The 25,147-nt window shown below is 53.5% G+C and overlaps 9 protein-coding genes across 9 annotated transcripts; 5 read left to right on the top strand and 4 right to left on the bottom strand.

The window, feature by feature from the left end:
* Positions 1 to 292: 292 nt before the first annotated feature.
* AYO21_04708 (histidinol-phosphate transaminase) lies at positions 293 to 1,665 on the top strand (the record flags this gene model as incomplete). Its single annotated transcript, XM_022654680.1, has 2 exons — positions 293 to 378; positions 432 to 1,665. The coding sequence occupies 2 exons, from the start codon at positions 293 to 295 to the stop codon at positions 1,663 to 1,665; spliced, it is 1,320 nt and encodes a 439-aa protein (XP_022513047.1).
* An 879-nt stretch (positions 1,666 to 2,544) lies between these two features.
* AYO21_04707 (hypothetical protein) lies at positions 2,545 to 5,280 on the top strand (the record flags this gene model as incomplete). Its single annotated transcript, XM_022654679.1, has 2 exons — positions 2,545 to 2,641; positions 2,693 to 5,280. The coding sequence occupies 2 exons, from the start codon at positions 2,545 to 2,547 to the stop codon at positions 5,278 to 5,280; spliced, it is 2,685 nt and encodes an 894-aa protein (XP_022513046.1).
* An 828-nt stretch (positions 5,281 to 6,108) lies between these two features.
* AYO21_04706 (hypothetical protein) lies at positions 6,109 to 6,610 on the top strand (the record flags this gene model as incomplete). Its single annotated transcript, XM_022654678.1, has 3 exons — positions 6,109 to 6,189; positions 6,265 to 6,402; positions 6,485 to 6,610. 3 exons carry the CDS (start codon positions 6,109 to 6,111, stop codon positions 6,608 to 6,610), a joined length of 345 nt encoding a protein of 114 aa, XP_022513045.1.
* A 1,174-nt stretch (positions 6,611 to 7,784) lies between these two features.
* Positions 7,785 to 8,969, top strand: AYO21_04705 (hypothetical protein; the record flags this gene model as incomplete). The annotated part of the gene is made up of 2 exons (XM_022654677.1): positions 7,785 to 8,030; positions 8,175 to 8,969. 2 exons carry the CDS (start codon positions 7,785 to 7,787, stop codon positions 8,967 to 8,969), a joined length of 1,041 nt encoding a protein of 346 aa, XP_022513044.1.
* A 293-nt stretch (positions 8,970 to 9,262) lies between these two features.
* Positions 9,263 to 11,185, bottom strand: AYO21_04704 (hypothetical protein; the record flags this gene model as incomplete). The annotated part of the gene is made up of 1 exon (XM_022654676.1): positions 9,263 to 11,185. One exon carries the CDS (start codon positions 11,183 to 11,185, stop codon positions 9,263 to 9,265), a length of 1,923 nt encoding a protein of 640 aa, XP_022513043.1.
* Positions 11,186 to 12,919: 1,734 nt separating this feature from the next.
* Positions 12,920 to 14,929, top strand: AYO21_04703 (hypothetical protein; the record flags this gene model as incomplete). The annotated part of the gene is made up of 1 exon (XM_022654675.1): positions 12,920 to 14,929. The coding sequence occupies one exon, from the start codon at positions 12,920 to 12,922 to the stop codon at positions 14,927 to 14,929; it is 2,010 nt and encodes a 669-aa protein (XP_022513042.1).
* A 436-nt stretch (positions 14,930 to 15,365) lies between these two features.
* Positions 15,366 to 17,468, bottom strand: AYO21_04702 (hypothetical protein; the record flags this gene model as incomplete). The annotated part of the gene is made up of 3 exons (XM_022654674.1): positions 15,366 to 16,840; positions 16,896 to 17,164; positions 17,221 to 17,468. 3 exons carry the CDS (start codon positions 17,466 to 17,468, stop codon positions 15,366 to 15,368), a joined length of 1,992 nt encoding a protein of 663 aa, XP_022513041.1.
* An 889-nt stretch (positions 17,469 to 18,357) lies between these two features.
* AYO21_04701 (T-complex protein 1 subunit gamma) lies at positions 18,358 to 20,241 on the bottom strand (the record flags this gene model as incomplete). Its single annotated transcript, XM_022654673.1, has 4 exons — positions 18,358 to 19,748; positions 19,811 to 20,019; positions 20,088 to 20,154; positions 20,217 to 20,241. 4 exons carry the CDS (start codon positions 20,239 to 20,241, stop codon positions 18,358 to 18,360), a joined length of 1,692 nt encoding a protein of 563 aa, XP_022513040.1.
* A 712-nt stretch (positions 20,242 to 20,953) lies between these two features.
* Positions 20,954 to 24,802, bottom strand: AYO21_04700 (hypothetical protein; the record flags this gene model as incomplete). The annotated part of the gene is made up of 1 exon (XM_022654672.1): positions 20,954 to 24,802. The coding sequence occupies one exon, from the start codon at positions 24,800 to 24,802 to the stop codon at positions 20,954 to 20,956; it is 3,849 nt and encodes a 1,282-aa protein (XP_022513039.1).
* Between the last annotated feature and the right edge of the window lie 345 nt (positions 24,803 to 25,147).

Raw genomic sequence — 25,147 nt, 5'->3', positions numbered from 1 at the left:
GGAACCAGTAGATCGGATCCCTTGATTCGAGATGCCGAAGTGTCGCCTAGTTAAGCATCACTCGCTACTAGTAGGTCACGGGTGGTAACAATCGCACTGATGATAGGCGAGCTAAAAACCTCGCAATTGAATCTAGCGGCAGTCTCCGCAAACTCCCGCCTTGCAGGTAAGTCAGGCACTGCGGAGAAAGATCAAAAAAGGTTGGAGATTATTTTTCATTTCGCATTATCTAGACGAACTCGCCCAGTTTGTGGAATTTTCTTTCTCATTACAGCTGTGCTAAGGGGACAAGATGGCACCGAAAACCTCACCGTTTGATCTGGCCAAGTGCGCGAGACCCAATATCCTCAAATTAAAGCCGTATAGGTGTGCGCGAGAGTGAGTTTGTCCCAGGCGCATGTCGCGGGCCATTTACTGACTCATCTGCGCAGTGACTACAAAGACGACGGTACCAACATCCTCCTCGACGCGAACGAGAATGCCTACGGTCCTGGCTTAGACCTTGAAGCGGACGGTATTCATGACAGCGGAGATAAGGCGACGGTGAACTTTCTGGGTCTGAATAGATACCCTGATCCCCATCAACATGAGCTGAAGGAACTGTTCTGTCGCCTCAGAAACACACATGTCCACACAGACAAACAATTGAAACCAGAGAACCTGTTCTGTGGAGTCGGGTCAGATGAAGCCGTCGACGCTCTGTTACGCTGCTTTTGTGTTCCTGGGAAAGACAAGATTCTGACCTGTCCTCCCACATACGGCATGTACGCAGTTAGCGCAGACGTCAACGATATCGAGATTGTTCAAGTGCCCCTTGACCCTGAAAATGGGTTCTCGCTGCGACCCCAACAGATCTTGGACAAACTCTCCGCTGATTCCTCCATAAAGATGGTGTACATCTGCTCTCCGGGAAACCCCACCGCGAGCCTCATACCCAAGGAAGACATCCGACAAATCTTGGAGCATCCGACGTGGAACGGCATTGTCGTTGTGGACGAGGCATACATTGACTTCTCACCTGAAGGGTCAAGCCTGGCCGAATGGGTGTTGGAGTGGCCTAACCTGGTGGTGATGCAAACATTGAGCAAAGCATTTGGTCTGGCGGGGATTCGCCTAGGAGTGGTCTACAGCAGTCGCGAGATTGCTGCGCTGCTCAATAACATGAAGGCGCCATACAATATCTCAAGTCCAACCAGTGCCATTGCAATAAAGGCGTTACAAGAAGAGAATCTGGCAGTCATGCGGCGATACCGCGAGAAAATTATTCAGCAACGAGACCGACTTCTTCGAGAGCTCCCACTTGTCCCAGGTATTGGCCGCTTCCGAGGAGGGACTGCTTCAAACTTCCTGCTAGTCGAGATTCTGGACAAACCGCGGGAAGATGGTGGACAACCAGACAATGTGACAGCTTTAAATGTTTACGAGACCATGGCGGGGCAACGTGGAGTGGTGGTCCGTTTCCGTGGGAAGGAGTACGGATGCAAGGGCTGTCTGAGGATCACGGTTGGGACTGAGCAGGAAGTAGATCGTTTCCTGAAGGAAATCAGATCTGTCTTGGGTCACATTTATTCGGCTTCGTCACGAGGCTCGAACGTCAACGGAATCGACAAGGAAAATCAGAATGAGGGGGAACGCGAGGCGGCTGCCAACAGTGTGATATCATAAGGCTCACGCTTTTCTTCCTAGCGGGTGCTTAGGGGCCATCTACTAGTAGGGGCTCTCGGGTTGGCGGTGCCTAGAATGAGTGGAGGCCGCTTAGACTTTTCTTTTTGGCAGATCCCATGGTTAGAGGGCTCCAAGAGCGGAAAGGGCCTATTCTCCCAATAGCGTTGCCTAAAGTTTTACGGCTATGCCCAAAACCGATAGAAAGAAACAACACCTGTTTCTCCCTTATCCTGTCACATTCTGCCAACACATCGCTCTGGACTCCTACACGGCCGTCCAATCCAGCACCACACCGCTTCGCCTCTCTCTCTTTTTCTCACGTTCTCACTGGCACGTCTGCCTGATTTCTCTTGCAGCCTGGTACACGAGGTATTGCGCAGGAACGCGGAACCACCCTCCAAATCTGTCGCTCCAAACTTCCCTGCCTTGTGTATGCCGCGCGATAGGCCACACCCTGCTCGCAATTCTGATGCCCTATGCTAGTGACTGAGCGAGTGATGGCATGCTATGAAGGGATATAGCCACCGCAGCCACCTGCCTGCCGCATCCTGCACCTTGATCTCATCATCAGCCCTGCATCTACGTGTAATCATCTCTTGTCCCTCAGTTTCGAGCCTCCGAATCGCTGTCCTCCCCTCTCGATAAACGCTCAGTTGTCCTACCCTTGTCAGCCTCCGGCCTGCGGCTGTGTTGTCAATAAGTCTGGTCAATTCACTTCTCGGTTACTCCGTCTTCACTTTGCCAAGTCGAACTCGAGAGGCTACTCAGACACCAACGACCCTTCTTTTCGCGAAACAATGTTGAATGAGTTGAAGAGAAGGCAATTGATCGTCGCATTACACTGTTGAGGGACTGTCGCTCAAAGGGTATTGTTACATCATGGTCAAGGCGGATGTCAAACGGGACTACTATGCGGATTTGGATCTTCCTCCTACCGCCGATGCAGAGGAGATCAAAAAACAATTTAGACTTCTGGGTAAGAGAACAGAGCGGCGCATACACCTGAGCTGAACTCACAGCGTTACAGCGAAACAATACCACCCGGATCGAAACCCTGGCCATGAAGTCGAGGTCGTCCCCAGGTTCCAAGCTGTCCAAGCCGCTCATGAAATTCTCAGCGATCCTGTAGAGAAGGCCAAGTATGATGCTGGTCGGGCAAAACTGGCTGCTAAGGCCGCTGCGACCGCTTCAACAGCATATTCCTCCGATCCCTACGGCTTTTCGAGACCGAACAACGCCAAATCGACCCCTACCGCAAAACAACAATTCCCTTTTCCACCGCCTCCCAAGCCGGCGCAAAATCGTGCCCCATTTGCGACGGTAAATCCGAAGCAGCAAGCCTCTTCTGGTGCCGATAAGTTCAATGCATTCACCCGCGGAGTACCACAATCATGGGACCGTTCGAAGTACGATGAGGCTCGAGCAGAGGCCGCAAGAGTTTTCCCCACCATGAGGCCCACGTCCTCTGCCCAACAAATGCCACCGCGGTCGGTACCCAGACAAGCCCCTACTGCTCCCAAACCACCTTCCAGCTCAGATATGCCATACGCGCCCAATGTACCGCCCACGGGTTTTCCAGGCTTGTCGAGGACGGCAAGTTCCAGAAAACCAGACTATCACGGGGCAGACACTTCGCAGTTTCCTCGTTCGGCGTTTTCTTACGTTCAAGGAACGCGCGGACAGCCGCCACCTCCTAACCCACATATCCACGTCCAAGACAACCAATCCATGCGTTCACCGCCTGTTTCTAGAGCCAGGCCCGCGGTGAGTCCTCTGCGGCATACGCGATCCTCCGATTATGACATGAGACACGATCTCGGAGGTCGTCCACCCTCAAGATATGCAGGAGGAGGCGGGGAGCGAACAGACATCAATGGAGACGGTCTACATCGTTCGTCGAGCGTCCGCAACTCACCCATTGATGATCGAGGACCGTTTGGCAGGTCCTCGACTCGCTATGAGAGTATTCCACGTCATCGGAGTGCCAGCCCTGGGATGCGAAAAGCAGGGATACATGCAGATTTCTCAGAGACCTCTTCAAGTGACGAAGAAACGCTGCATACGAATTCGAGGCCGAAAGCTGTGCCCCGGAGCAGACCAACCGCCCGCACAGGACCGAGTTATGATGCTGACAACAACCCGGGCTTGACGGGCCAATTCCCCAGTACTAACTATACTAGAATTGTCGATGACAGTCGGTATCAGTACCCCCCTCCCGAACCAAAAGAATCGAGCCGCAAACCCTTCCCAGGCGTGACAACCCCAGAGGACGAGGGACCCAAGCCTAATGTGTGTCATAGTGGCGGAGGAGGTTCGGAAAAACCCAAGTATGCTCCCTTTTTCTTGGATTCCCAAACCTGGTCCCGAGGAAATAGACGTGATTGTTTTGCCCAAAGAGGGCGTTCCTTCAACGGATTTCCTTCCTGGGCAGTCCCCTCGAGTGTTTTCCCGCAGACCACGCCTCCTCGGCCTCATAGGCAGAACGGTGACACCCCTGGGGCAGGAGGTGGTCTTGATTCTGTTCAGTCGTGGAGCAAGAGCGCTAACCCAAGCGTCAGTAATGATTCCGCCCACCCCAAGGTCCACACGACATTCTCAGCGGCGGAATGGCATGATAAGGTGACGGCCGAGGACATCTTCCGTCCAGATGAGTCCCAGACACGCAAGTCTCCCTCGAAACTCAACCGAACCGGGAGTAAACCAACGTCACGAGGAAGAGCACAATCACGGTCTGCAGAGCACGATCCTGCTTCTTCATCTGAGGTTCCCAATGGTCATACAGAAGACAAGTCGACCGCATTCCAACCTGGAAAGTTGGCTGACGACTGGGCTGCTAAAGCCTCGGCGAGACCAGCTCCTTCTCGCAATCCAAGAGCAAGCCCCGCTTCTGACACCACTGACGATTCTAGAGATCGCTACGTCGTGGTGGAGGAAGACGCAATGGACGTCGACACCCCGCCAACTAACAATACCAAGGTCCCTGCCTCAAACGGAGTCAAATATCCAGCGAGCGGGGAACCGCCCCGCCCCGAACCGAAACGTCGGTCAACAAATGGAGGGGTGGATCTCAAGGAATTTGCTCAACAAGCTCCATTTGCGCCAACGTCGGCCGGGCTCAAAGGCATGAAAGATGACCTTGAAACATTCCTCCCATTTGAGTCTCGAGCATCTAACGATGTCAACCTCAATCGTGCAGCGTCCGCACGGATCCGGGCTCTGAATCTGCCCAAACCACCGAAAGTCGTGGTTCCGCCGGCTGCGGATCGATTGGACAAGATCAATTTTGCGCAGTATGTGTCAAATATGGAGAACTACATGCGCGAATGGAATTTGTTCAATGCAAGGATGCTAGAGCATTTCCGATCCCGGCAGGATCGCGTTTGTGGCACGATGAGCCCACACTGGATTGCGCAGCCCAGTGACGGACCAGATGCAGATGCATTGGATAAAGACGGTGCTAGTGACAAACTGGCTGGATACGGCGCGTATATTCAATGGCTCAAAGACGATGCGCAGTGTCGGCATTGGTGGGAAGAGGCAAACGAAAGGCACCTGGAATGTATGGAAGACCTGGGAAAAATCAGGCAGGTTGCGAAGCAAAAGTTGCGGCCTTGATGAATATGGCACGGCTTCATAGATTTACTGCGGTACTTTGGAGAAGGAATATGCCATGAGATAAAAGGACCTTGACTTGACCAGCTGAGGCCACAAGGTGCAATTTGGAGGCAGGAACTGGGCGCAGTGTGGATGAGATACCCTTTTTGTCCTTGTTGCGCGGTTGTTGGCGTCGACCGTGAGATGCATGAGCATCCTTCTGAATACATGTAATTTTCAGGAGATTCTGGACATGGATGTATAAGTAGTTAGCATACGTATGAGACAGCTAAATCTGACTGTCACCAGCAGGCACAGCCATGCCTCAACACTCAACAGTCGCGACAGTAGAGTCTAAGAGTACTGAGAAGTACGAGCATAAGCTTCACCAAGCATCTACTAAGCCCGCCAAGCTTTTGTTGCCGACTCGGGAAGTCGCCTTGTCAGATGCTTATCTAGTCTCAGCTTAATGCTTGGGGCTAAACCCCATCACCAACGATTCGCCCATGTCTCAACCTATCGTGCACTTCAATTGGCGCACCTCTTTGGATTGAAACTTCCTAGACAATCGCCAGACCACTGCATCCAATGACTGGGTAAACGTTGATTGCTCCGACCAGGCCACGCAATCCCGCTTCGCGTAATGGGTCCAAAATCCTGGAATTGTGCCAGGAGTTTAAATTGACAGCTCAGCTTCCAGTTCAGCTTGAGCTCTTTTTTTTCCTTTTTGTCTCTCGTCCTTGTACGGGGAAGTCTCGCTATCTAAACCTACAGGACTCTGCTTATCACAGAAACACTCGCTCCTCTCGACAGACTATCAGAATCTCACGCAGACTCACAATCAGCACGATGGACGCCGAAAACCAGCAACAGAAAAGCCAGGCTCCTCAAACCCAATCGGAGCCTGAAAGTGCCATCTCTCAGCAGCCTGTGAGTTTGCTCCATTTGTCTGCGACGCATCACACTTCCTCTTATGCCCCCATTGTCATACTACTGCTGTTGTAGCTTCGAAAAGACGTCGAATTACCTGATAATGTGCTGACATCTCTCTTTCACAGGCTGCCCGTGAATCAATGGATGCCAGCGGCGTCAGCAACCGAGTCGGTCTCCGAGGCGGTGGTGAAGGCGAGGACATTTGCTGTGGTTTGTATGTCTTAGCTGCTCTTCCGTCTCTATCCGACAACTCTAAAACCTGGACAATTGGCCACTGACGTGGTTCAAACAGGTGCGCCGGGTTTTTGTGCTTCGAATGCTGCAAGGATTGCTGCTAGAGGGGGCCACAACACCACAGAAGCAGTCGGACTGCGGACCAATGCGTGTCTACGAGCGCGATGAGTACACGGGAGACTGATACCCTATAAGTCCATCCAGCAAAGACGTTTTTGCGCCTGGGGAGTTGCAACCAATATACACCTTCAAGTCCATTTCAGATCTTTTATGTGAATGTCCACTACGTGGTTACTGGAGATGGGTGATCTTCGGACTCCATGTCTACTTTCCACTGCTGTACTTCGTCAGCTTCCCTCTCTCGACCGTGAATGCCAATCCCCTTTCCATTCGATACTAACATGGTTTCGTTCAGGAGGTACGGAGCAGGTTGGGGTTCTTGGACTCTAGCTGATCCGGGTCATAGATGGTGCTTGCCATTTGCCCAGTACATGAAGCAAACTCGCCAAAGCAACGACAGGCTGATCCGGCTGCTTTTGAGGCGCGGGGTGAACACACAGATCAGGAATGCTCTTGGCGAGGCGCTTGCTGCGGGTGAAGCGGCTGGTGTTTGATGCTAACCTCTGTCTTAGAGGGTATGGCCTGACACACTTTGTTGGGTTATTCGCTGTCGAGTGTCTACCTGCACGGATAGTTCGTACAGTGCCACAAGTGCCACATGCCTCTTTCAGTCTCCTCGACAGATCAACATTGCCGGGTTTCCACGACACCGTCAAAACGTCAACATCTACAGAGCTGCCACCGAGTATAACTGACCGTGACACAACTGAGGGAGGCTATGGCTGCTAAGGTCCATCATATACATAAACTCACATTTAGCCCCTCCGTTTTTCACTGGGATCACATGGACAATGGCTGCATCTCAGGCTCCCCACTTCACGACGAGAGGGTTTCCAAATACCACGTTTGAGATAAAATGTAGAAAAAGTCGTATTGGGGATCGAATACACTCTCAAGACTCCATGGTGTGGTGGCAGGACTTGTACAGCCACTACTAGGAAGCATTTGGGTGACGAGACAGGTTTTGGCCCCATTAGTGTATGAATGTAGTCTTTGTGGTCACGCGCTCACGCACAACTAGTCATTGATTCACTCGACACATTCAGGGAGATGGTCACAAGATAGATGAAACCCAGATAGGCAATTTGATGGATGGGAAATAAACAGCTGACCAGACCTGACCTGCCTCAACTCAACTACCTTGACCGCCGGCTCCGCGGTACCAACCAACGAGTACAACCACATCGCCATCGCTATCGCTATCACCAACACCACCACCCACAGTCTCCTCTCAGACAATGACTCCCCCATCAGCCTGGCCGGCCATGAACCCCGTCGTCGACGCCTTCTGCCACTGGATCGGCCTGGACTATTTCTACGAGTGGCAGCGGTGGGGGACCCTGGGCCATTTTCTGTCCGTCTGTCGCCTCGTCGACACAAACGGCGTCAGGCAGCTGCACTGGAACATCAACACGTGGACCGATGACGAGGTCCTGGCGTGGAAGCAGTCGTACATGACGACGTGTTCGTCGATTGAGGTTGCTGTGAGCCTGCCCCTCCCCTCGTCTTCTCTCTCTCTCTCCTTCTCCCTCCTTTTTGGGAGGAAGTGGTAAACAAAAAAATACTCGATACACATGAATTTGAGGGACTTTATTCATCCGCTCACTGATGTTGTTGCTATGTAACAGGGCGCCATCTTCGCCAGCGTCGGCCTGACCGCCCTGCAACTCCCCAACATGGACTCGACGCACTGGACCGCGCGGGCGCTGCTGACGTGCTCGATGATCCTCGGGGTGCTGTCTGTCATCTTCGCCGCATCGCAGCAATCCGACATGGGCATGCTCAACAAGCCGCTCGACATCCGGCTGTTCCTCAGCCGGGGCAAGGCCGTGCCGACGCAACGCGGATACCGCTACCGCAAACCGTTCGCGTTGCTGCCGCTCGAAAGCTCCGTCGCCGCGCTCAAGCAGTTCGACCTGCCCAAGGTGGTCCTCAACCTGGCCGTGCTGCTGTACATCGTCGGGGTGGGCGTCTACCTGCTCTACGCGTGGCTGTACCGGGTCGAGCCGGCGGGCGGGCGCGACGACTTCCGCAACGTCTTCATCGCCTTCGCCGCCACCGTCGGCGTCGTGTACTTGTACGTCGCCGTCGTCGGCGCCCTCGCCTACGCCGACAACCGCAAGCGCACCGAGGACTTTGACCTCGACCGCACCACCACCTTTGCGAAACCGGCCTCCCAGGTCCAGCTGGAGGAGTGGCTCCGCGCCCTGCAGGACATGCAGAGCACCACCCTCGAGTCCGCAAACGTCTACATCCGCCTGCAGACCGCCGTCGACGACCTCAAGGCCAAGTGGGACGCGGACAGGGACGAGTTCGAGCACCGTAAAAAAGTAATGCGCACCGCGCAGAAGAACAGCAGGAAGCGGCGTGCGAAAGACGCACCAGCGGCTGCTGCAGCAGCAGCAGTAGCACATCGTGCATGAACCTGAAACTGAACCTGGACCAGACCGGACCGGACCGATCCGGACCAGAACGAAAGATAAAAGCGATTAGATGGCTGGCAATGTTCTTCGTTTGCGTCGAAGTCCAGGGTTAATGTCACGGTCACAGTCTTTGGTGGTTACAGTCGTAGTAGTGATCTGGTGCTAGATTCTCAATTTATATTCCATGTCAAATACTAGTAGTAGTGCGGTTGTTGGACTCTCTATGGTCTTCTACTCTAGCTCCTAAGATCAATTCGGACTTGGTGGGCGGTTAGAAGCTTCCACTCGCTCCCTCATCCCATGGCAACCACAACCTCCCACGGCCGCAGCAACATTACCCAACTCCTATCCTGTCCACTGTCTCTTCGTGTCTCATTCGCGCTCTCCCCATTGCGCGTGTAATTGCGGAACTCGTCCAGAATGGCACCTCTCTTCAGCCCGGCTTCATCAAACAAGACTGGTGCTGCTTTGGCCGGCGGAGTCCACCATATCTCCTGACCCGAAAAGTTCGTTACGACGAGGCACTTCCGGGCCTTCTCGACGCTCGCGGCCGATGAGTCCGGATGGTCTGCTTTGGCGGAATCTTCTGTCCTCAGATAGGCGACCACGGTGCCAAACTCGTTGTCCAAGTCCAGCATCTCGAAATCGCCGTACACAAACACGTCCTTGTACCGCTTGCGGAGCTGGAGCACGCGCTGCCAGTAATGGAATGCGCTGTCGTGGTCGGCAAGCTGCGCCTCGGCATTCCACTCCCTAAAGTCCGGGTGGATGGACATCCAGGGTTTTGCATCCTTGGAAGCCCCATCAGGCAGGAAACCGGCGTAGGTGTCTGCATCGGACGTCCATTGCATTGGCGTCCTGGCATTGTCACGCCCAATTAGACGATACTGTCTCCTATAGGCGGCTTGTTTCTCTTTGTCGTGGGGAAAGTCCCTCAGCACCGTCTTCCAGTGATTGAGTTCCTCGATGTCCTTGTACTCGTCCATACCCCAGCTCTCGGGCACATTGATCTGGGCCATTTCTTGGCCCTGGTACACAAAGATGGTGCCAGACAGAAGACCCATGTGTGCAGCCAGCAACTTGGCTGACTTGGTCCGGTAGGCATCGCTGTCGTCGCAATACCGGGAAACAGTCCGTCCTTGGTCGTGGTTCTCCATAAACACGGCGTTCCATCCTGCGTTCTGGAGCATAAATGACTGCCACTTGGACACGATGTGCTTCAAGTTCTGTGGATCAAAGTCCTGATGATCCCACTTGATCCCGCCGGGTTTGACGTCCATGCCCACAATGTCGAATTGGAATACCATTGCGAGCTCGCCGCGATCTTGTCCCACAGCCTTGAGGATCTCCTTGGTGTCCTCCACCCCGGGCATCTCACCCACCGAGAATGCATCATACTCTCTGAGAATCGCCCCGATCTCGCGCAAGTACTCATGCAACCGTGGACCGCACGCAAAATACTTGGTACCAGACTGCAAGAAACCAGGCCGTGTAATTTCTCCGTCCGGCAAGCCAGGCTCTTTAGAGATAAAGTTGATGACGTCCATCCTGAAGCCGTCCACACCACGATCTAGCCAGAATCGCATCATGGAATGAACAGCGTCTCTGACCGCCGAATTCTCCCAGTTTAAGTCGGGCTGCGCACTTGCGAAAAGGTGGAGGTAGTATTCGTCCGTGGCTTCGTCGTAGGTCCAGGTAGAGCCAGAGAAGGCGGATTCCCAGTTATTGGGTGGAATGCGATTGCCGTCATCGTCGTAGCGCGGTGGCCGCCAAATGTACCAATCGCGATATGGGTTGTCTTTGGAGGAACGCGATTGCTTGAACCACTCGTGCTGATCAGACGTGTGATTGACCACTAGATCCATCACGTATTTGATGCCGCGGTCGTGTAGCCCTTTGATGAGCTCATCATGGTCTTCCATCGTGCCGTATCCCGGATAAATGGCATGGTAGTCAGAGATATCATATCCCATGTCCACTTGTGGAGACTGTAAGATAGGACTGAGCCACACAATATCCACCCCAAGACTGGCGATGTAGTCCAGCTTTGAGATGATGCCACGAAGATCACCTTTTACAGTGCCCGAGGCCTTGTCCACGGTGCAGTTGGCTGATTTGAAAGACGCCGGATAGATCTGATAGACCGAGGATTCCTTCCACCAGGCACGGCTGAGAGGTGGCTTCTCAGCTGAAGCAACCTGTGATGTATCGGCCATTGTGACCCGTGCGCGATCGACGGCCCTGTCGTGAAAAGCGTACTGGTCTGTAACCGTTACCCTACACCTTGCCCTGAACGATCGGAGATGACTTTGAGGGGAAATACGTGGCGACCGACTGCGCTGCTGCCGACGCTTTAAATGTCGCAGATTCTTAAGAAGAAAACAAGTCTCTGAGATTAGTTAGTATATACCTTTACTGGAGGCGGTCAGATTCGAGTGCGAGGAAGGCTTTGACAGAGGCGGCGAGATTTCCTAGATGGTGATCACTTCCTCTGTTACATGCATACAGACACATTGGCAAGTTGAGTTGACACTGCGGCAGTGACAGAGATTCAGAATGGCACGTCATGTCACAGCAGTCATGAATCAGAATGTTGGTCGGCATTGCAACCATGCCGAAGCCTCACCATGCCATGCATGCGGGAATCTCCCTTGCAGCCGAAAGTTTCTCCGAGATCGAATCAATGTGCGATGCTGCCGGTTTAGTTGGATGATGATGATGCAGTCAAGATATTCTTATTTCGTGATGGGTGACGGATCGATTGCCATCTGAGACGAAGCGAGGAAAGGAATAAATCGGTGGGAGTGTGGTAGGTAGCAGATGCGCAGGCGCAGTCACAAGCGCAGGTGGGGGAGGGAGACACACACCACGTCACCACTACTGCATACACTTCATTCACTTCATTCACTCTCACTTTCACACATTCACACCATCTACTCGTATGTCTATATCTCTTCTCTAGACCTCGGACAATCATTTCCAGTCAAGGTATCGACGACCAAAGACAGATGAGCTCCGATGATGCCAGACTTACACACTCGCTGCATGCTTTGTTGCTCCGTATGGACTCTGTACACCATCAACCTCGCCCAATAGCTGTACGCCCTCGTCTGCCTTCAATGAACAAGAAAGTCCTTCGATCAAACCTAAAGGTCCCTGGATCTGGCGCTGGTACAATTGGCTCTCGCGTCTACCACCTCTCGCTCACAACTTGTTGCCTCATCAGTCTAATAGGCCCCTGTTTTCCTACCTTCAGCTTGATGTCTCGCTAAGCTCGACCAAGTGCTCGCTACCAATCCTTCCAACGGTTGACTCGCTACTGGGAATATTGGGGTCGAAAACTTACTCGCAGTATGCCTCGTATTCGAGTGCTCGTGCCCACTTCCAGTCGACTTATCCGAGGTGGCTTGGGCCGACTGCCGGTCTAGCCTCACTCCTATCCTAGCCCACAAGGGACACGATGCTCACGATGCTTGTCTTTACCTTTTCAAAATATCCGCAGTAGGAAGGTGCTTTTCATACGAGTATGATCACCATCCGTGTTGTACTTCTGCCATCCGTATCGGTACAACCTAAAGCGGCTCGATCGTGAGAGAATAAAGACTGCAACGGAAACCGCATACTCTTCGCCACACCGGGATTCTTTGTGAAAATATGAGCGTTCCGTATCATGGAGTCAGGAAGGTCATGGGGACAATGGTATGTCAATAATTACGCACTTATCGACAACACACAATCAGGTATTCTATGGATCGACCCCGAAGTCAGTCCATTCTCTTTGTCGACTTGCTTTGGCCAGACCCTCGTATCATCGAATCAGCCCTACCCGATACATGTTCAGAAGCGGCATACTGTTCAGCCCCAGGCTACCGGCCTTTTGAAGCTTGAAGTTGTTGGCCAGACCTTCGTATTAACGAGTCCGCCCATGGCCACCGTCACGATGAAATGCAATGAGTATACATCCTCAAATCCCCACCACATTCTCGCAGCGTAAGAAGGTCCCAACACTCTTCTCCCCGACTCCTCTTCCACTATCAATTTCCGTCTCCATGTTGTTCCTCTCTACTCTTCATATTCCTCTCCTTGTCCTCGGTTTGGTGTCAAATACTCTTGCATTAGTAGCACCTCGTGCAGTGGCGGATTGTCCCACGAACGGGTTTCAAAGCGGCCGAAAATGCATCCCATACGTCGAGAACAAAGACATTGCTGGCATAAAATTCAGCCTGTATACATGGGCCGATCCAAAGGCCCCGGCGTCTCCTGTTGCTGATCCCAAGTATCTCAAACCTCTCCAAAGCGCGGCAGCAAAAGTTCTCCCAGTCTATGCAGACCTCATGCAAACCAAGGTCAAGACAGTCAGAGTCTATCTCACTGAAGAAGATGGTACCAGGCGTGGAGCGACTGATTATCATGAATCGGACCCAACCATTTGCAGCGTTCGAGTCATTGGCTCTGGAGACGGACCGTCAAGCGACATCGAATCAGTTCAGCAAGCCCTAGTTCACGAGTTGTATCATTGCGTCCAAAGAACTTTCGATATGGAAAAGCCGGTCCAAGACGACTCACTTCCAAACAACTGGTGGTTCGAAGGGTCTGCAGAGTACTTTGGCAATTTCTTCTTCCCGGACACGAAACCAGACCACATGCAGAAATATGATCCAGCGTCACCACTCTACAACCAAAAGCATGACTTCGGCTATCCAGGCAGTCTCTTCTTTCAGCACCTTTCCAACATCTTCACCTCGAACAAGGAAATCCATGACTGGGTTGTTTCGCGCAGGGGCACGATCAGTAGTACACTTCAGAACGAGCGGCAGTGGCTTTCTTCAGACTCCTTCATTACCAAGCCGTTCCCCAGCTTTGCGACGGCGTTCAAGGATGATCTGATCTTGTACAGCAATGGCGAACCGGTCCCTCGTGACTTCAAAGTAAATTTGCATACAGCGACATCCACTCTTTCAGATGAGCCGGGCGTCTACGACGCCAAGACCTATACACGTCCTTGGACCATCTGGGAAACACTGGACGTCGCGCTCCCTGACAAACGGGACATCTCTTTCAAGTATACAGTGCCCAGCGGACAGGGCTCGAACGTGGTCCTGCAGTACTCCAAAGACGGGGAGAAGTCGTGGAAAACCGCCGGCAAAGGAGCAACTGTCAAAGTCGACTGTGGCAGCAAGAAGTACACCTTCCTCGCAACCTCGACCGGGAACGGCGATGTCAAGACCCCCGTTCTTGTGACAATCGAGTTCACGGTCAAGAAGAAGAAGAAGGGCTCCAATAAGCATAAAGCGAAACGTGATGAGACTGACGGCGATCCGTCTCCGAGTGAAGGCCTGGAATATAATCCCCGAGTGCTCCGAGCGGCTGACACACCGCCCCGTGAGATCATTGTCGTATCTCTCGACGACGACGATGGAGATGACGATGGCGATGACGAAGGCGACAGCTGTTCGACTGACAAGTGCATTGTCGGGGACTGGAACCTCGATGTCCCGAGCATGCAAGCCTTTCTCTCGGAACAACTGTCGGCCTCGGACGTGGCGATCTCCAACGTCGCCGTGACGGGCTCCTCGAGTTTTAGTGTTAAGAAGGATCTCTCGAGCGCCATGACCTTCAAAGGCCTTGACATTGCCTACGACGGCAGCGCCAGCGGGTACGACTTCCACACACTCATCGACATCACCGGCTCAGTGGACGGGACGTTGAAGCTCGGGAAGACCGCGGCTGGTGGCGACAGCTTCACATGGACCAATGTAAAATCGCAGGGTCTGGCTAAGACGACGACGACAATCGCAGGCTTCGACGATCCGACTGAACTCGACATCTCACTGGATCAGCAGTACGGCTCGGACACACAGGTCCATTATACCTGTACCGACAAAACGTTGCAAATGTCCGGCTACGTGGACTCGAAGTTTACGTGGGCGTATACGTGGACGAGGGAGATTGTGGCGTAAAAATGATAACTGTAACAAATCATATCAGGAAGCCCTTCCTCACCCAATATGTCCCGTATTCGAAATGTATGTATCATACGTATATCCTACAATACTCGGTTAGTTTAATCGAATGTCTTCTGTTCTTTTTGTCCTTTTGTCCCTCTACTCCCTCTGGCCTTGTCTGTCTGTCCTGTCTGTCTCGAATGTACCCGTAGAGTGTAAGTACATAGATGCTGGGATAGATGCATGCAACTGACTAAAGAATTACTTGATCAGTCACTCAAATAATCACTCGATCTGTCACTCAATCAATGAACTCAATGATGGGGACGAGACGGATATATGAGGGATGCGCATTCATCCTAAATCGTACCGATCGTACTGATCCTACCGTACTACTGGGTAGTTGAATCGGATCAAGTACCTACTTACCTAGTATGTAGCTGCTCGCTGGCTAGGTGACCAGCCAGAACGCAAGACGGGCCATATACGCCCGGGAAGAAGAGGCTGGGGATGGAGAGTGAGTTCGCTGTCCTTCTTCCTCTCCCTTTTCATTTGCCGTCCCCTTTCCCTTTCCATTTCCTATCCCTGTCTTTGTCCTTGTCGTCGTCGTCGTCGTCGTCCTCCTCCTCCTCATCATCACAGTGGTCTTTGTCTCCTTACGCTGCACCCTCGTCACACGCGCCGGTTCGACCTCGATGACATTCGGCAGCTGGTCTGGGCGACCTGGCGGCTCTGGCTGGTGAAGCGGGGGACGACATGGGCGCCGCCTCGCCTCGGGCGGCGGAGGTGGTCTTGGCGTCGGCTTGATCGTGTCCGGTCGGGGTTCCTCTTCAGACTCGCTCATTGCGCCATCGTGACCGCGGTGGCGTTCGTAGGACCGGTATCGCTCGTAGTGGTGTGGTGGGTGTTGCAGGTGTGCTTCCAGCCGTTCTTTCGCCGCGGCCGTGGCGGCCTCGCCGGCGGCTTTTAGTCTCTCGGGAGGGATGATGTAGTCGTCCGAGTCGTCCGATTCTGCATGTGGTGGTGGTGGGTGACGAGGAGAAGAAGGCAGAGGATACTCTGGACTGCCGGGACGCAAGGGTAGCAGGACATAGTCGTCCGACTCAGCGGGACCAGCGTCGCGTGCGGCGGGTGATGGTGATGGTGGAGGTGGATACTCTGAACATTCGGTTCGTCCACGGTATACCTTTTTCTTTTTCCGCTTCGCTCGTGCACGTTCCCGTTCCCATGCTTCCGCCTCTACTGCTCTGAGCCTGTCTCGCTCCCGTTCTTCCGCCTCTGCGCGTTCCCGGTCCAGCCTCGCGGCCCTCATCCTGCGCCGCTGGTCCGCGAGCTTGCGCCGCTTCGTAAACGTCTCCATCTTGGCAGGATACAAAAAGTCCTTCTCCAGGACCTTGTCGGACGGCAGGAAGAACGGGTTGTGGTGCTGCTTCTCCTTGGCCGCCTTGTAAAAGGCCTTGGTGGCCTCGTCGAGATCGATCGTCGGCCCCTTGGGCAGACAGGTCCCTGGACAATATCCAAACAGGCAGACCGAATAGCGATCCAGCGGGAACCGCTGGCCCGTATCGGAGTCGTACCGGTACTCGGCCGGTTTACTAAAGTCGGTGAAGAACGGGAATGTCGGGTTCATGCCACGCAGTCGCGTGTTGATCTGGAAGTCAAAGTGCATCAGGAGCTCGCATTCGTCGTCGGTGAAGGGGATTTTGGCGTCTGAAGGGACCGGGACGATTCGCTCGACGGTGATTGGGATCGCGACGCTCTCGTAGATCTCGGGGACCCAGCTGTGCCGCTTGGATTCGACTTGGTAGTCCCAGTGCACGGATTCTTTGTACTCTCCCGAGTCCTTGGGGCAGGGGTGTTCTGTAGGAGTTACGCCGTGGGACACGACATGGACGGGATATGCGCTTGGTTTACCCAAACCCCGAACTGACAGCGAATATCAGCGCATGGCAAGGATGAGAGCAAGACAAGGCTCACTTACACTTCTCCATAGATACGCCCTTGCGCCAACTTCGCATCTTCCGTGCCACAGTCAATTTGCGGTCCTTTTGCACGTGAACTTCGGGTGCAGGGATGGGTATAGTGCCTGCCATGCCTACACCAAGACTGGCACCGGTGGTCGTTGTCGTCTCATTGGAGATGTCGACGTCCACGGGCTCATCCCGTTCAGGATACCACAAATGGTGTTCCTTCTCCTTGTACAGATAGCGGATGGATATGGAATCGAAGAACTTGTTGTATTGCTGAGGACTGGGGCTGTCAGTAGCAAGCATGGTTGGAAACAACGGCGTTGAATCTTGACATACGCTTTTTCAAAGCCCAGAATCTCGACCTCGAGGGTGAAACTGGCCCTGAAGTGAAGATAGTCCCACTCCGGCTCGCTGCTTTCCTCCTCATCGTCGCTCTTTTTCTCGCTTGTTTGATCGTCCCAGTCCTTGTGACTCCGGGAAATGTAGATTGCGGGGTCTAGGATGCTGATCGAGGTGTTATGCTTTGCCTGTGTCTGTCCAACCCGCTCTTCCAGGTCAATCTGTTGAACCCTGGATTTTGACATTGTTGACATAGAACTGACATGACAGCATTTCCACAGCCCATTATTTGTCTCTTTTGTCTTGTGCTTCAATGTCTGTCAAAAGTGCCAAATCAATCACGCCACGCCAAGTCTGTGAGTCGGTCATGATTCAAACTCGTATACGAGGCACTAAACTGCGTGAGGCAACAGTAGGCAGTACCAGCCAGCCTGATTACGACTTCTGGCGATTCGTACCGAGAGAAGCTGGGAGAATCTGTTGAGAGGAAAGGAGCATCACACGCCAAATATTTTTCGCCGGTTGCTGCGGTTTCGTCCTCCATGGGATCAGGCTGTCGGTGTAGACCGAAAAAGTTGCATTGCGACGGGCAAGCAGCACGAACGCCAAGAACAGCCTGATGCGATTCTGTTCGATTAGAGCGCCTAGCTTTCAAGATCGGGGGACCTGCTGGTGACAGTCGCGGCGGTGGGAAGTGGAAGTAAATCGTAGGGCGTAGTTGACGAGTCAATATAAAACAAAGCATATAATATTGCGGCTTGACAGAGTCGGGAGGGAACAAGAAAAGGGAGGAAATGAGAAGATATCAGAAACTGAAAACTGACGCATTTCCTCATCGCAAGACTTGAATAAATCTGCGACGGTCAGTCACATAGACACTCGATGGAGGACAATGAGCTCCACGTACCATAGCTTCTATGGCTGTATATCTGGATGACCCATGAGTCCCGTGTCTGGGTCGTGAAAAGGGCTTCTTTTGGTCATATCCAGGCCTTTTCTTCTTAGCCTGAAACATCTTCATCTCATCCATTTGCTCTTTTCATTTCACATCATGACACCTAGCAACATGAGAGACAGTCGCCACTTGGCTACCTGTTGTTCTTTCACCTTTTTTCCCTCTCTTTGCTGTCTGTCTTACTCCTCCCCTCCTGCACCACCCGACAATCCACTTCCACCAACCTGCTTCGCGCTCTTCGCGCCGCAGATGTCGTCCACTCTCAATAGTAAGCACGCGCTTTCGACCGCCGTCTTGATGCTCTGCAGCTTGACCGCCTGGGGTTCCCACACGCCATATTCCTTCATGTCCACCACATTACCCGTATCACCATCGACGCCAAAGGTTGACTTGCCCTCGGCTTGTTTCGCACGGAGCTGGGTCAAGATTCGGATGGGGCTGGCACCGGCATTCTGGATGAGTGTTCGGGGAATGACTTCCATGGCGTCTGCTACAGCGCGGTAAGGCCATTGCATCACGCCTTCAATAGACTTGGCCTTCTGAGCCAGCCGCACAGAGACGGCCATCTCGGTGGCTCCTCCGCCAGGCGAGAGGCGTGGGTGGAACATGACGTTGCGAGCCACGGACATGGCGTCCTGGAGATTTCGTTCAATCTCGTTGAGAATGTCCTTTGAAGGTCCCCGGAGCAGGATGGTGCAGGCCTTGGGGTTCTTGCATTTCGTGAGGAATGTGAAATACTCATCACCGATCTTTTCAATCTCGAATAGACCGCAGCCCGTGCCCACGTCGGACTCGACAATGTCGTCGACGCGGTTCACAATGGTCGCTCCTACGGCCCGAGCAATGCGGTTATTGTCCGTCTTCCGCACTCTTCGCAGTGCCGTGACGTTAGCCTTTTGGAAGTAATGTTGAGCCAGATCAGACACGCCCTTCTCGGTGATGACTAAATCAGGCTTGACCGACAATACCGCATCACACATCTTCTTGACCTGTTCCTCTTCAATCTGAAGAATCTTATTCCACGAGTCCTCATCGGTGATCTCGATGTTGGTCTGGGACTCGCCCTTTTTGTATTCAAGAGGACAGTCCAATAGCACGATCCGAGGGTTCTCTATCCGTCGGCGCATCGAGGCGTGTGTGATGTCCTTATTCAACATGACTCCGTCCAACACTCTCGAGTCCTCGATTTCGCCCCCGGGAATCTTCTCTACTCGGGCGTATCGCTTGATATCGATCTCCACGGGTTTCGTAGGGGCGGGCGTAGGAGCCGATTTCGTGGTCCCGTTGGCTTGGGGCGCATTCGAAATGGACGTCTGGTCCTGAGATACAGTCCGGACGGCGTTGAGAGCAAGTGAGCACATGAGTTCTGAGTATCGGGAGATGGTCTTGGTGCCGATGGAGGATTCAATAAGCGAGATCATGGCCTTGTCGCTCGAGGTGTCGACGGGGATGGAGATCTCTTCGACAATAGCCAGTGCGTCCATGAGGGCCTTTTTGAAAGCCTGGATAATCACCACGGGATGGATATTCCGTTCGAGTTGAGGTAGTGCTTGCGCAAGGATCTCGCCCGCTGTCAAAATATTCCGTCAGTTTTACCCGTTGACCTTCCAATGTGACAAGAAGTTTTAATACCTAATATGATCACCGTCGTTGTCCCGTCACCGACCTCCTCATCCTGCGTCCGACTCAACTCAATCATACTCTTTGCCGCAGGATGTGCGACCTCAATCTCTCGCAGGATAGCGTGGCCGTCGTTCGTGAGGACAATGCCACCCATGGGATCAAGCAGCATCTTCAGCATCGCTTTGGGGCCGAGACATGATCGTATGATATCCGCCACGCTGTATTCGCCAGTTAGCGAGCGAGCGAATGAGGGCTGGGAGAGGGTTTTGGAACCGGTGACACTCACGTTTTCGCTGCGGTGATGTTTGATATTTGCGCCTTGCGCCCGACTTGTCTCTCGCCATTCGCCGTGTCTAAGAGAGAATAGAAGTCAGCGTCACCTCCGTGAGGGAAAGGCTTGGGTTCATTCACTCACTCATAACCACCACCGGCGCCTGCATCCTGCCTGCGGTTTAGGCCTGGAAGGCCGGAGTCGATTCTTCACAAATTCGAACTGTGGGTATTATAGGTATGGAACGATGGTTCCAACAAGAGGCGAGGACTTGTTACCCTTCGACTAGATTGCAGAATGGTAACGACCGGCTAAAGACCCTGGGGTTCGTTGTCTGGCTAATATGTCACGGTGTAATTGAAGGCCTGTGCGATCTGGTGGATGGAATGATCTCCAACTTTTTTGCAAGACGTGCCCGTCCCGCAAGGCTGCGCTAGTCCATATTAGATCACCCCTCAGCCTTGCCATTAAACCAATCACAACAGGTGGAACGCACTACAACCTGCTGTGTGACTTATGCTCACCGACTGACACTGGCTGGTCATGTGGTACAAGGACTATACCCCCTCGTCATAAGAGGAGCAGTACGATCTACTTGTGTGTGTCAAAGCTTTTACATCTTGTAATGCTGATCCCAACACTTTTATATTATGCTATGACTCTTGTTCCCTCATTGTTGCCGCTTGCCTCCCATGCTCTCATTATGCGTGGCAGGCACGAATGTCCTATGTTTTGGAGCTGCCGATCCTTTATTACATAAACGAAGAAATAACTCCCCCTCTTCAGTCTTTGAGATTGTTCCATGGCAGCCAAGTTAAACTGTCTCGAACACAAACCCACAGAGAGCAACGATGGGTGGAAGGCCGCATTGGAATGGTTGCTTAAATCGGCTCTTCCCGTGGCTCGATCAAAATCTCATTCACAGCAACATGTTGCGGCTGTCTCAGTGCATAGACAATCGAATTGGCCACATCTTCCGGATCCAAGATCTGTGCTCCAGTCGGTTCACCGTACTTTTTGACTGCTTCTGCATCTGTGGACATGCCCAAGAGGTCAGTCGCCGTGTTGCCTGGTTGCACGCTCGTGACACGCAACCCAGTCCCTGCCGTTTCTAAACGCAGGCTCTGCAGCGTGGCTTCGACAAAAAACTTGCTGGCTGAGTAGACGCCCAAGCCAGGGAAGACTTTACGGCCGGCGTCCGACGATATGGCGACAATATGCCCATTCCCGCGGGAGATCATTGACGGCACGACTGACGAAAGGCAGTGCAAAAGACCTTTGCAGTTCACGTCGACGGTGCGGTCCCAATCTTCGACGTGTGCATTGGCCATCATGGTGTAATACATGACGCCAGCGCAGGAGACCAGGATATCGACTGGTCCAAGTTCGTCATTGGCCGCTTTGATGAGACTCTCGACCTGCTTCCTGTCCGTCACGTCTGTCTGTCGCACGATCACCTTGCCCTCGCGGACCACGAGCCTGCTCTTCACGGCCTCGAGAGCGTCGGTGCGGCGAGCCCCGATAGCTAGATGGAGGCCTTCCCGTGCCAAAGCAGCAGCAACCGCAGCGCCGATTCCAGATGAAGCGCCGGTGATGACAGCCACTCTCCCGCTCAATGGCCCTCTTCGGATGGGTTGTGCTGTTCCGCCAAGAGCATGTTGGCGTGCGGGAGGATGTGGCAGCCACCCCCGAGCAAACCAATGGCGAGCGTACGTTTCGAGCAGGACGCTGTCAACCTTGGGTCGTTCAACAACCGCCCGCAAAGGCCTGGTGGCGGCATTGTTCAACACAACAATGCCTCTCAAAAACTCGACGCTGGGCATGCCGCTGCGGAGGATGTCAATAGTAAAGGCACCATCTCCACCTTTCAGGGTGCCTCTGTTTTCCTGCCATCGAGCCACCCATTCGTCCCAAGGGAGTGGTTTGGTGGGATATCCAAGCTCTTCTAGGTCTTTGAAGACTGACCTAGTTGGTACAGGATCAGGATCGCCGAGGTGAAACACGAACTGCGTGGTGTTGGTCTGATTCGAGAGATGGATGATGGCCTTGCTGACAAAGTCGACCGGCGTCATCTCAGCGCGCCAGCCTTCGACATCTGGAGCATATCCCAGGTTGATGGACTCAACAATGATCGCATTAAGAAGATCCCACGCGTTGCCTGCGCCGGTGGTGCTGTGTCCGCTAATTGTACCCGCTCGGTGAATCTTGACAGGCAAGCCTCGACGGCCAGCTTCACGCACAAGTTGCTCGGCTACCCACTTTGACTGGCCATACCCATCGGCCAGCTTTTCTGGGACATCGTCCACGTCCAGCATGGCATCCTCATCCCACCCATCTCGAGATGGCGGCAATACACCATTCGTGGAGATGTACTGCACCGTGGCTCCAGCGCGACATGCCAGACGCAGGATCTCCCTCGTTCCGCCTACGTTCGCGTCCCGAAGGGCTGCATACGGGTACACAAGGTTGACAGTGGCGGCAGCGTGGATTATGACCTGGACACGGCCCGTGAGTTCTTCGAAAGCTTCCGGAGGGAGACCTAGTCGAGGGCGGGATAAATTGCCGGGGATGATCTCAACGCGTTCCATAATCGAGTCCCGCCACAATCCCATATCGAGGAGATGCCTCCGCAACCTCGCGATACCTGCTGGTAGATCGGCTTCTGAAGGGTCATTGAAACGGACAAGACACAAGATTTTGGCAGAGGTGCTTTCCAACAAATCATTCAACAAAAATGCACCCAAGAAGCCAGTGACACCGGTCAACAGGATCGTTTGTGCTTTGCTGGCTGCACATATGCTGGCATTTGTCGGTCGAATGCTGTCCTCAAGAGTCGAGTCTTTCCGAAGGACATCAGGCAGATGAGCTTGCACCGCCGCAGCATGACCGTCTCGCACAGATCGCACCGTTTCCAGGTGGCCGTTGAGAGTCGCTGGATCGACGAGTCGTGCGAGAGGCACCTTGACACCCAGCACCCTGGAGAAGCGTGCAGACAAATCTGCAAGCGTCAAGGAGTGTCCACCAAGGTCGAAAAAGCTATGTTCTGGCGTTATGGTGCTGCGTGAGATCTTAAGACTCGCAGCCCAGATCTCGGCTATGGCTTCGATATCAATGGGATCTTGGTCTCCTTTGTGCCCGTTCAACGACCCATTGCCATTAGCAGCTTTGGGGCTTGGAGGTGGAGGAAGGCGCTTGAGGTCAACCTTGCCTGACACCGCGTTGGTCGGCAGCTCCTCGACTTCCACCCACAGAGCTGGAATCATATAGTGAGCCAAGTATGGCGAGAGCGTCCGTCTCGCAGCTGGACTGTGACCTAACTCATTGACCTCCAACGCTGGGCGATCAGCGGACGACTCCTTGTCCCGGACGACGTATGCAACCAATTGCCGGTCCAACCCCTCGCCATAAGCTGTGACGGCACAATGTCGCACGGCAAGGTGTTGGAGAATAGCGTGCTCAACCTTTCCGGGGACGACGGAATAGCCACGAAGCTTGATCATGGCTCCGACACGACCAGTGATTTCCAAAAGGCCGGACGGAAGTATTCGTGCTTGATCACCGGTTCTGTACATCCGGGCTCCCGGTGCCGAGTCAAATGGGTCCGGCGTAAAGGCTTTGGCGGTTGTCTCAGGACGATTGATATAGCCACGGGCAAGAAGTGATCCGCCCACGAAAAGTTCTCCACTTTCTCCGGCTTGCACTTTTTGGCCACTCTCATCGAGGATGTAGATGTGTTCGGGATCCAGAGGAGGGCCGACCGGACAGTAGTTTGAGGCGTCGTCGAGCATGTCTGCAATGTTTCCGCAGGCAATCTCGTGGGTCTCGCAGGCGCTGTAGCAGTTAAGCAGTGTCGTGTTGGGTAGGGCTTTGATTGCTCGCCGGGCCAAGTCGGTTGTCACAACTTCACCATTCAGCCACAAGGTGCGCAGCTTTGGTAGGCGAGCTCCGATCTTTGGATGCCGAGACAGCACAGCAGCTAGGAGCGTCGGGGTCATGAGAGTCTCGGTGATATTCTTAGAAGCGAGCAGGTCCACCAGGACGGGCGGGTCGTAACTGGCCTCGTCTGGCACTGCAACGACGGTCGCTCCTCGCAGCAGTGGCCGCAGGATCTCCCAGATGAAGAAGACATTGCAGGCAACACGATCCCCAGGCTGCAGGTCACGAACGCCGAACCGCAGGTTATACGAAAGCACAGGAGCTCGGTGAGGGTTTGCAATGCCCTTTGGTTTGCCCGTGGTTCCCGAAGAATAAGAGACGAAGGCCAGTCTGTCCAAGTCATCATCAGCAGGCAGCGGAGAAAGGTCTTTCCCATCTCCGTTGGGAGGTGTCTGCTCCCCTTCTTCGTCCAGAGTAATGAGAGCAATGCCCTCCTTGATCTTACCAACCTCGGCCCTGTATGTGACGACTACAGCTGGTTGGGCATCATCAATAACGTCTGCCAGGAGCTCCGGGGGGTATGCCAGTTCCAGGACGAGAAAGGCTCCGCCTGCCCGAAGCGCAGCGAGACAGGCAATGACATAGTTGGCACTGCGCGGGAGGAGCACGCCAACGAGGCTGTCTCGGCCAACCCGGTGCTTGCGGAGGCGATGGACGAGAGCTTCGACCTTTTGATCAAGCTGGACATAGGTGTATGTCGTCGTCTCGTCCTCCAGCGCCACAGCATCGGGTGTCCTTTGAACCTGTTGTCGGAAAAGCGCCGACAGATCCTTGTTGATATCGATGACAGGCATGATTGTCTTTGTTTCTCTTCTCTGGTTTCCTCACAGTGTACTCGGTATGTGTGGGTCCTTTCAGTCGGGAGGATAGTTTTTCCAGCCCGACTCTGCTACAGACCGGTTCCCATTTTTCTCCTTTTTTTTATGGAATCGACCTTTTGAGAAATGAATTAATGAAAAGGAAAAGGAAAGAGACTTTTCATCTATCATATCTCATTTTCGGTTTTTGAGGGTTTCTCCGATGGGCCAGGAAAAAATGGATTTTCTGTTGAGGCCCAGTGGGACAGACGATTCCCTCCCACGCTTATTGCCAGGATGTTTGACCAATGAAGCCACAGCATCGGGCAAGACGTCATCGCG

Source organism: Fonsecaea monophora (assembly GCF_001642475.1).
Source record: "Fonsecaea monophora strain CBS 269.37 chromosome Unknown Scaff27, whole genome shotgun sequence".
In the NCBI taxonomy this organism is placed as follows: Eukaryota; Fungi; Ascomycota; class Eurotiomycetes; order Chaetothyriales; family Herpotrichiellaceae; genus Fonsecaea; species Fonsecaea monophora.
Note: the sequence above shows the minus strand (reverse complement) of the source record. Positions and strands in the feature narration are given on the sequence as shown.